We start from the raw sequence: 11,154 nt of genomic DNA, 5'->3' as shown, positions 1-11,154 counted from the left end.
TCTTGCTGGTCTCAAACTCTTGACCTCAAGCAATCCTCCCACACCGGCCTCCCAGAGTGCTAGGGAGGACACACTCATAAACTGGTAAGAATATGAATTGTTGCAATCTCTTTTGAGGCAATTTGGCATTGTCCATCAGAATATAAAGTACATATCCCCTTCAACTAAACAATCCATTTCTAGAAATTTATCCTACAGAAATACCCACGTATGTTCACAAAGATGCATGTACAGCCCATTAATAGGACATGTTGATATATTCATATGATGGAATAGTATGCCATTGTTAAAAGCTATTGGATTATGGAACATTCATATAAAGAAATTAAAAAGAAGGAGAGAGCTATTATAAGAAGTAAAAAGTCCAATGTGGAATGTTCTTTTAGATATAGTGTTAAAGTTTTTTTTTAAAAAAAGTACAGAACATTGTGTATGCTGTGGTCCCACCATGTAAGAAAGATGTAAGGACATATGGCCACACACACACTTGTGAAGGCTTAGAACATCTCTGGAGGGCTCCACAAGAAATTGTCAACGATGAACAGCTGGAAAGGAAAGAGTGGTGATAAAAGTGTCTTAATAGTACATTCCTATATACTGTTTTAATTTGTTACCAAGTATACCTGTTTTTTTTCTTTTCATTAAAAAGGACGATTTAGGGAAGAGCAAGAGAGTATCAGATACAAAGAGGACAGGACTGGAGAGAAGACATCAGCTGACTAGAGATTTTAACAGGATAGTGGGTGGTGGGAAAAAAGAGATTTTAACAAACTTTTGGAAGAAGGGGACACTGACAAAGGAGGGTTAACGAAAGAAACGAGGTGGGAAAGGGAGGGCACAGAGTGGCCCTGGAGAAAGGTGCCCTGAGGATGGACACTGGAGAGGTTGAAGGTCTTAGAAACAAGGGGTCCTATGGAGAGCATGGCCAGGGGGGAGGATGAAGTGAACATTTTGATGTAGCATAGTCACATCCAGCCACTCCCATCCTCCTACGCCTCCCCCACAGCACCCCTAGAACACAGGCTTCTAACCCCCCAGGCAAAATACCAGAAGCCTCTTCTCAGACCAACACCAAGCATGTGAGTTCCATTCCACTAGGGTGTTTTTCTGGCCCACCTGATGGAGCCAGTAGACCACACAGAACACAGCCCTCAAAGTTCCCAAATATTTTTATTTATTTATTTATTTATTTTGAGACAGAGTCTCACTGTGTTGCCCGGGCTAGAGTGCCGTGGCGTTAGCCTAGCTCACAGCAACCTCAAACTCCTGGGTTCAAGCGATCCTCCTGCCTCAGCCTCCTGAGTAGCTGGGACTACAGGTGTATGTCACGAAACCTGGCTAATTTTTGTTTTTAGTAGAGATGGGGTCTCGCTTTGCTCAGGTTGGTCTTGAACTCCTGACCTCAAACAATCCTCCTGCCTAAGCCTCCCAGAGTGCTGGAATACAGGCGTGAGTTTCATGCCGTGGGTCATGTTCAAAAATGTTTCAAAGCCATTGAACCAGTTTGTAAGCTTTGGGTGAGCAAGGGCTGTGCCTGTTTTTTTTTTATTCAACATCGTATCTCCAGAAACACTGTACTACCTGGCACCAGGCATATGCTCAATAAACTTATCAAATGAATTGAACAGGACAGGAGACATTGGAAAAAAAATGAGGAAGAAATCAATACTAAATTTTGCCTACTTCACAATTTTGCTTTGGTCTCTACAGAATCATAAATAAAATGTTTTATTTTTCTCAAGAGACGATTCTTACCAGGGGATTAATTTGTAAAACCTAAAACTCCTTAAGTTCTCACATTCGAGCCCATAATTAGGAAGCCAAAAATGACTACTCAAGAGAACCCCCTAGCGGTCCCTTTTCACAGCCGTCCCCCTGCAGAAGAAGATGGAAGTGGGGTCCTCTGGCCCTTTATCCAAGGCTGGCAGAACTATGTTTCCCTACTCCTATCCTTAAAACCAGCCTACCTTTCCACTGGTAAAATTAGAGCCCAGTGTCAATGTGAAACAGGTGAGGTTAAACCAAGAGGCAGCAGAAAAGGGACTTACAAACAAAATGTACTTTTATTATCTTCTAATGTACTAGAGAAATCATCAGCCCTGCAACCACTGCAGCATCTGCTGGTCAAGAGCTGAAGCCATGCTACAACAGTCAGCTGTATGGTAAGACTAAAGCCACAAAATCCTACTTCCACAGCTTTTGGCTTCCTCTTGAGATGTGCTAAACATTTTATTAATGAAAACATTTCACTTCAAGATTGAACCATGATGATAATCCCTCCACTTTACATATCAACTCTGCTGGGGTTCCCTGGATTTAGGGTCCATCAGAGTCAATCGTCTCAACACATCTATGAAGAAAGAGATGAAGTGGGTGTGGCAGAGCCTGAACAGTGTGCAGCAATGAGGAGTGGGAAGGGGGTGCTATGAAGCAGATATCCTCTTTCCCAACAAGTCTCCTTAAAATTTAATATCTGTTTTCCAAGTCCAAAAAAAGGAAAATGGTAACAAATAAGAGCTTACGGTGGCATTTTGAGGCTATTCTCTCAGAGAGCCCCCCCAAATGAGAACTTGATCTTTTATTACCTATTTTGTAAGTATTCTAAACTGATTACAGCCACCAAAATGTTCATTCCACTTCCCATTTCAGAATTCTTTTCTCTTCCTCTCTCTATATTACAAAGATTTTTCCAACCAAAGGTTGCCACACACCCAGCCTATATGAACGTCCCATATTATCACATCTTTTCTAATTCTTTCAAGCATTCAGATGAATAACTTGTTTTGTGCCTCCCTTTAGTTAGTTAGAATATAGCTGTATTTTCCAAACTAAAATCCAACAACTTTCATAGGTTTGGGTTTTTTTAAGTTCTTTTGCAGAAGTAGAAGCAGTTGTGCTTTATTAACCATCTCCATTTATGGTTAAGTGGTTAAGATAACAGGAGGAACAAAGACATTGATTTTAGTAATGACTGAATACAAAAGTGAAGGTACTGGAAGTTAGCATTCTTAGGAGACACAGAATAAGAGCTAACAGGATGAGATCCGCTAGTGGTGTCCAAAGGTGCAGGCACAATAAATTGATCAAGCATCTGGTATAAATTACTTTCTAAATAAGAAGAAAGTATACATTGGTCTGAAAAATAAGTCAATGAACTAAGAAAAAGAATAGTTTGAGCTTCCTTAACATTTTTAAAATCTGTATTTGTCAAGAACTTAAAGAATTTTAAGGGGCAATCTCTACGGTTCACTTTTTATTAGATTATTATTAAATCTATAAATGTAAAACAGGTGTTTAAAGGCATTTGTAAAGAAATCAGAAAAAGGAAGAGGATAAAAGAACAGTGTTACCTTTAAAACTCCTTTTTTTTTTTTCTTGTCCTAAGAATTTTACTAAGAAAATATTCCCTGCTACCACTCTCTCATAACAAAAATGTGTTATGGCTGTAGGGAAGCCTAAAGTGTGTATATTAGTCTAGGTCCAAAACTGATCTCGTTATGTACAAATGTGAGCTTTGATTGTGCCAATAAAATAAATAATTGACAAGCAAGAAGGCAATAAAGCCAAGTGAAGTGGGAGTCACCTTCACGACACCAGTGAACGTGAGTAACCAGGGAGAGTTTTAGGACTAGGAGAAAAAGATTTGTTGGAAGGAAACAGATATCAGAAAACAGATGATTTCAGCAAGAATGAGGTCAGGGAAGACTTCATGAGCAAGGCATTAAATGATTAAGAAAATCTAGAAAGTAAGTGACTGCTCAGAAGGTTTCCAACAAAATGTGAGTCTCTGTGTTCAATGCATAGAACTGCGAGACCAAGGAAATGCTACCACTCATGCATTAAGAATATCTACTATCAACTAAATTAAAGCTAATAATAACTAAGTTATTAATCTAAGGGCTTAGATTATGAGTAGAAATATTAGTGGAAATTAAAAGTTAAAAAGAACAGCTTATTTTTTAGACTATTAAGCTGAGTCAAACAGTACTGAGTAATGAGATCCTGATTTATCTAGTAACCTGTCTGTAGATGATGTCCTTCCCTGAGATCAACTCACTTTACACATTGGATAATGTTTGCACCCTAACATGGTAACTAATTCTGCCCTGAACTACAGCCACACCCTAGGAGAAGTAAAAGTGAAAGCTAAGATAACTGCCCTCTGTCCCCCTTTCCTCTGCCCATACTTTACCTAGCCTTGTCCTATTCCCTGTCTGACAGTGGATTGAAGGATGGGAATGGAAGTTATCCCCAAGCAGAAGCTGGGAAACTTAATGTTTGGCCCACCCAAAACTTATTTTAACATACTTACCAACATCTCCATAAACATACAGGCCCCTTGGAGGTTTGCTCCTTGAAAAAAGCTGCAAATTAAGAACAAATTATAAATCTCTACCATACAATAATTTAAATATAATCATATACAGAGTGTTCCTAACTGTGCTGCAGACAGGACTAAAAGGGGATATTATACATAGTATACATAAAAAGTAAGAAAAAACTTGATGCAAAAGGCTATAAAGCTAGAATATTATGCAGCCCTAAAAAGGAAATTCTAACATATGCTAAAATATAAATGAACCTTGGGGACATTATGGTAGGTGAAATAAGCCAGTCACAAAAATACAAATACTGTATGATTCCACTTATATAAGGTACTTAGAGTAGTCAAAAATTATAGAGACAGAAAGTAGAAAAAGTGGTTGCCAGGAGCTGGGGGTGGGAGGAATGGAGAGTTATTGTTTAATGGGTATAGAGTTTCAGTTTTTCAAGATGAAAAGAGTTCTGGAGATAAATGGTGGTGATGGTTGCACAACATTATGAACGTACTTAATACCACTGAACTGTACACTTAAATAGTTAAGATGGTAAATCTTAATGTATATTTTACCACTGTAAAAAATCGGGAAAAATAAAAGACTGTGAAGCCCCACTTAGGGTTCAATACAGGAGGCGATAAGTGTAGCAGCCCAGAGCAAGGGCTCCAAAGTCACACAACTTGAATTTACATCCCCTCCACCATTTACTAACCATGTAATCTTCCCCTTCTTTCCCAGATGGGCTCCCCAAACACTGACAGCCAGGCTCATTCTCAGCAAGTAAGAAAAAAGAAGAATTTTTCTGTACAGCCGGGCACAGTGGCATATGCCTATGGTCCCAGCTACTCAGGAGGCTGAGGCAGGAGCATCGCTTGAGCCCAAGTGTTTGAGGCCAGCCTGGGCAACATAATAAGACCCTGTCTCTAAAAAAAATTTTTTTTTAAGAAATTTTTCTGGAGAAGCTGAATGATTTCCAGAACAAAAGCCCAAAAGGCACTTACGTCTGGGCTTCTCCCAAGGAAAGACCTGGATCCTGACCAAATCACCTTCTGGTAAAACACACCAGTCAACAAACCTTTCAAGATGGAGCTTTCAATCAGCTTGGTAGTACCTGGAAAAACTGAAATAAGTTGGCAGCCAAGAATCAACAGAAATTTGAAAAAAAAAATTCCAAGGTGAAAGTTGGAGACCAGAGCAAACATATAGACGGGAAAAAAATCAGAGGAAACAGGACTATGCAGAGAGCAAAAGAGAACTTCAAAAGCAAAAGTAAAGTCAATATAATTAATATACTGAGAAAAATAAGAGAAGCTATTAAACTATATAAGCACAGTGGGGAAAGAAACAGTATCTTCAATAAATGGTGCTTGGAAAATGGATTATCTACATACAAAAGAATAAAATTGGACCCTGATCTTATACCATACACCATAAGCAAATCAACTCAAAATGGATTAAAAACCTGAATATAAAACCTGAAACCATAAAACTCCTAAGAAAACACAGAAGGAAAGCTCCCTGACATTGGTCTTGGATTGATTTTTTGGATAGGACACCAAAAGCACAGGCAAAAAAAGTAAAAATAGGGAGGGGTGTGGCAGAGAGGAGCCAAAACCTACCTAACAGGCACAATGAACACTATTCGGGTGATGGGCACACTAACAGCTCTGATTCAAGCATTATAAAAGCTATCCACGTAACAAAAACACTTGTACCCCCTTAATATTTTGAAATTTTAAAAAAGTAAAAATAAATAATTAGGATTACATCAAACTAAAAAGCTTCTGCACAGCAAAGGAAACGATCAACAAAATGAAAAGGCAGCTTACAGGTTGGGAGAAGATATTCGTGAACTATGTACCTGATAAGGGGTTAATAGACAAAAATATATAAGGAACTCACACAACTCAACAGCAAAAAAAGAGTAACTTGATGTAAAAATGAGCAAAGGACCTGAATAGACATTTCTCCAAAGAAGACAGTCACAGAAATGTGCTATAATGGAATACTAAAAAGGAAAAAAAAATGGCCGACAGGTATAGGAAAAGGTGCCCAACATTACTAATCATCAGGGAAATGCAGATCAAAACCACCGTGAAATATCGCTTCCACACCTGTTAGGGAAGCTTTTGTCAAAAAGACAAGAGATAAATGTTGGTGAGGATGCAGAGAAAAGGGAACACTTGCATGCTGTTGGCAGGAATGTAGATTAGTGCAGCCGCTATGGAAAACAGTATGGAGGTTCCTAAAGAAATTAAAAATAGAACTACCCTGTCACCCAGCAATCCTTCTTCTGGAAATATACTCAAAGGAAATGAAATCACCACCTCATAAAGATATCTGCATTCCCATGTTCACTGCAACATTATTTATGATAGCCAAGATAAAGAAACAACCAACAAGTCTATTGATGGATGAATGGTTAAACTGTGGTGTATGCTATATACACAATTGAATATTTAGCCTTCTAAAAAAATGAGATCCTGCCATTTTCAACAAAACAGAAAGAAAAATACTGCATGATCTCACTTATATGTAAAATATTAAAAAAAAATTAAATCAAATACATAGAAACAGAATAGAAGAATGGTTGGGGTTGGAGGAAAGGGTACAAAATTGTAGTTATGCAAATAAAACTATAAAGCAAGAATGAAATGCTAATTTTTTAAAAAGGAACATTAAGAATAAAAAGAGCACTCAGAAGTTCAGAATATGATAGCAGAAATAAAATTCCAGAAAAAGGATTAGAGGATAAGTTTGAGAAAACATTACAGAAAATACAACAAATAAATAACAATAAAAGATGAAAAATATAAGAAAATTAGAGGATTAATTCAGGAGGTCCAATATCTGACAAAAAGGAACTCCAGAAAGAGAGAACAGAGAAAAAAGAGAGGAGGCAGTTACCTAAGAAATAATGCAAAGATTTTTCTCAGGACAGAAGGACCTGATTTCTAGATTCGGAGGGCCGAGTGCCCAACACAATGAAGGAGATAATACCCACACCAAATCACAATAATGAAATTTCAGAACACCAGGCATATTAAGATCTTACAAACTTCTGAGGTGGCGATGGAAGGAGGAAGCAGGTCACAAATAACAGGTGAAGACTTAAACGAAATTTGACGGAAAATTATTTCCTATCCAATCCATCCATCAAGTGTGAAAATGGAAAATTGACTTTTCATACATACAGGGTCTTGGCTGGGCACGGTGGCTCACGCCTGAAATCCTAGCACTCTCGGAGGCCAAGGTGGGAAGATTGCTTGAGCTCAGGAACTCAAGACCAGGCTGAGCAAGAGTGAGACCCTGTCCCTACTAAAAATAGAAAAAATTAGCCGGGCATGGTGGTGTGTGTCTGTAATCCCAGATACTTGGGAGGCTGAGGGAGGCGGATCACTTAAACCCAGGAGTTTGAGCTTGCAGTGGGCTATGATGACGTCACTGTACTAAAAACAAAAAAAAAAAAAGGCAAGTCAGGACAGAGTGAATTCAGAGAGGGTAAAAAGCAGAAAAAAGTGGAAGGTCATGCCACTTAGCACCAACTACAGTAGTAAATAATTTGGCAGAGAACATTCTCAAAAGCTAGATTTCAGCATCTAGTCTATAATGCTTTTGTTTTATAATCTATGGATTCATTCCAGCCTGCTTCAGAAACCTCTCTTGTTTTCCTATTCCTCTTGGCTTTCTTTCTCCTCTAAAAATTCAGCTCCTGATTCCAGCATGTGCCTTCTAGACCTTTAGGCCAGGCAAAAGGATCTTCTTTGCTTTGACTGTGCCATCTGGATGGCTTCCCTGTGTTTCTCTGCACGTTAACTCTCCGTCTATTCTTAAATCTCAACTGAAAACAGATTTCCACTCCTGCCAAAATCTCTTAATTTTTCTTTTTTTTTTTTTTTATGAACCATTATCGTGCACTGGTTATTCTATTTTCAACTTGCCAGAAAAAGCATTATGTCCTTAAACAATTTTAGAACAGCTTCAAATTGGAAAACTTGCATAAAACCTAATAATCTCCAAGTACATTCTATGTATTAGAAATCTTTTGAAAGCAATATTCTGTATTAGGTAACTGGGAATGTCATAGCAATTCATAATTCTTTGCAACACATTTTGCAGGAATAGTTTAAGGCCTACTCTGATACTTTTCACATGATACAATCAATATATGTTGAATAAATAAAGTTCACACACACAAAAAAAGAATCAAAATGTGGAAAAAAGATGGCACAGACAGAACTCAATGCTGCTTTTAAAAAGTAGCACTCAGGATCCTATCTCCTGTTTTCCCCACTCAACTTGATACATTTTAGAAAGGGCACTTTGGCAAATGTTATATTATATATTATATATATAATTTATGTTATATTGTATTATATTTTATAGTAATTAGAAGATGATAAGGTGCCAAAGGAGAAGATCCTCAAACATCCTAGATCACAAATACCTAATGTGACATGAATACTGTTTAAGAGACAGATTTTAATCTAAATAAATTGATAAACAGGCGGGGTGCGATGGCTCACGCCTATAATCCTAGCACTCTGGGAGGCCGAGGCGGGAGGATTGCTTGAGCTCAGGAGTTCAAGACCAGCCTGAGCAAGAGTGAAACCCCATCTCTACTATAAATAGAAAGAAATTAGCCAAACAACTAAAAACAGAAAAAATTAGCCAGGCACAGTGGCACGTGCCTGTAGTCCCAGCTACTCGGGAGGCTGAGGCAGAAGGATTGCTTGAGCCCAGGAGTTTGAGGTTGCTGTGAGCTAGGCTGACGCCACGGCACTCTAGCCCGGGCAATAGAGTGAGACTCTGTCTGAAAAATAAATAAATAAATAAATTGATAAACAAAATGGATACCCTTCTAACCATAAACATTAGGCATAGTCTATCTAAACAATATTATATACTCCCAAGTATTTTCACTTGGAGAGGCAAGCTAATTTTCTTCTAATAAGATTTATTTTGCAATAATTATTGAAATTAAGAGATTTAAAAATCTGTATCTCAAGGGAAAAATCAGATGATCAAATGAAGAACAGTAAGACTATTTAGACTGGGCTGTAAAATGGATCCTAAAGAAGTTTTTAAATTCTTTATTAATAGCAGTGATTTCAGGGAGAGTTAAGTTCACACAGTTTTCTTCAAAATGACTGTCACTTACTTACAAACCCATATCATTTGCATATTCCTATATTTTCTCACAACTTACCCTATTTTTTGATTCTATTAAATTTCTTTTCCTTAGTTTTGCTTTGTTTTATAGGAAATATATTCATTATTGATCAATTCAATTCAAAAATATTCATTCTGAGGGCTGGTCCATCATACTCTATCTCTTTGCAAATATTATATACATCAAAATTGTGAGCAATTTGGTTTAATAGAAACTTCTGTATAGTAAGCAATCGTTTCTTAACAACTTAATTTCCTATAATTTGTTCTTATGTCTCAGAAATCATAGGTAACTAGAACACAGACCATGAACTCCACCCGGGCATTGCTCCTCTATGTGCTCACCTCCCCATGCATTCTCACTCCTGCTCTTCCATACCCCAGGAGACTGACCTTGCCTGGCTGGGGAGGCGCTACTTGCAGGAGACACGAGAGAGGGGCTAGGGAGGGATCCTGTCTCTCTCTCCTGTCCCTTCCCTCCCTTCTTCAGAGCTGCGTCTCTGCAGAACTGCATCGCTCCTGGACCATCAGGTGGACGGTCCCTCACGCCACAGCTCCAGCTCTCACCAGACTCCTCCTTTGCTCCTCCATCCCTTGTTTGCTGTGCTGCCTTAAGCCTGCCCATACCTCTCTAAGTAGTCTCTAGATTCAGTCTTTATTTGAAACATCTGCTGTGAATTATTTCCTGCCACGACTCGGATATATCCACAACTCCCAAAATACACACACTTAACACTAGATTCACACTTAAAAGTCTGAAATGAATATGTTTCTCTAGTGATCGGTTTTAAGATTTGTCATAAGTTACCTGTATCTTAGGGAATTTGTAAAGTAGGATGATGATACCTTCTCTATTGGGTTTTTGATGAGGAATCAATGGCATTGCCTTTCAAATTGTGCAGATGGAAAGCTTAAGGATGACGTTGGAAGATAGTAATAACCTATCACCTATTCCACTAAGCATAAAAGATATGGTGCAAGAGCATTAGAGTTGAATCCAAAAGATCTGGGTAAAAATCCTGGTTCTGCTATTTATTAGTTATGTGACCCTGGGTAAGTCCTATCATCTCTCCAACCTGCTATTTCTTTATCTGTTGGTGCAGGGCACAGCACAGGGGAGTTCCCATCTATAGCCCATCTCAGCTTGCCTAATCACAAGGCCCACTCATGCTAAAAACTGCAAACCTCATGTGCTTATTGATTGATACCTGTTTACACCCAGACCTGTGGTCCATGAAAAAAGAAACATCACACCCTTTGACACACACCTGTCAAAGAGCTCAACAATACAATTAGTAAGCTCAAGCAATTTTACATCTACGTAAACTCTATATCCAAAAACTCAAGAATGCATTGCAGAATAAGTGGCACAACTTCAAATATACTCCATATGCTAAGCCATAAAGGAAACCTCAATAAATTTCAAAGAATCAAATGTACTCCAACTATAATTTTTAAAAATTATAATAGGCCGGGCATGGTGGCTCAGGCCTGTAATCCTAGCACTCTGGGAGGCTGAGGCAGGCGGATCATTTGAGCTCAGGAGTTCGAGACCAGCCTGAACAAGAAGAGCGAGACCCCGTCTTTACTAAAAAAATAGAAAGAAATTAACTAAAAATTAAAAAATATATATAGAAAAAAAATTAGCCGGGCATGGTGGCGC

The 11,154-nt window shown here is 38.3% G+C and overlaps 1 protein-coding gene across 1 annotated transcript in view; it reads right to left on the bottom strand.

Annotated features, from left to right (window-relative positions):
• The window catches only part of LACE1 (lactation elevated 1), a 213,180-nt gene that overhangs the window by 165,951 nt on the left and 36,075 nt on the right, over positions 1–11,154 (bottom strand). Inside the window, 1 exon segment of the mRNA XM_012651169.1 lies at positions 4,313–4,364. Coding sequence (XP_012506623.1) covers positions 4,313–4,364 — 52 coding nt within the window.

This window comes from Propithecus coquereli, unplaced genomic scaffold (assembly GCF_000956105.1).
Source record: "Propithecus coquereli isolate 6110/MARCELLA unplaced genomic scaffold, Pcoq_1.0 Scaffold35, whole genome shotgun sequence".
Taxonomy (NCBI): Eukaryota; Metazoa; Chordata; class Mammalia; order Primates; family Indriidae; genus Propithecus; species Propithecus coquereli.
The sequence above is the reverse complement of the archived record's forward strand: the minus strand, read 5'-3'. Positions and strand labels throughout refer to the sequence as shown.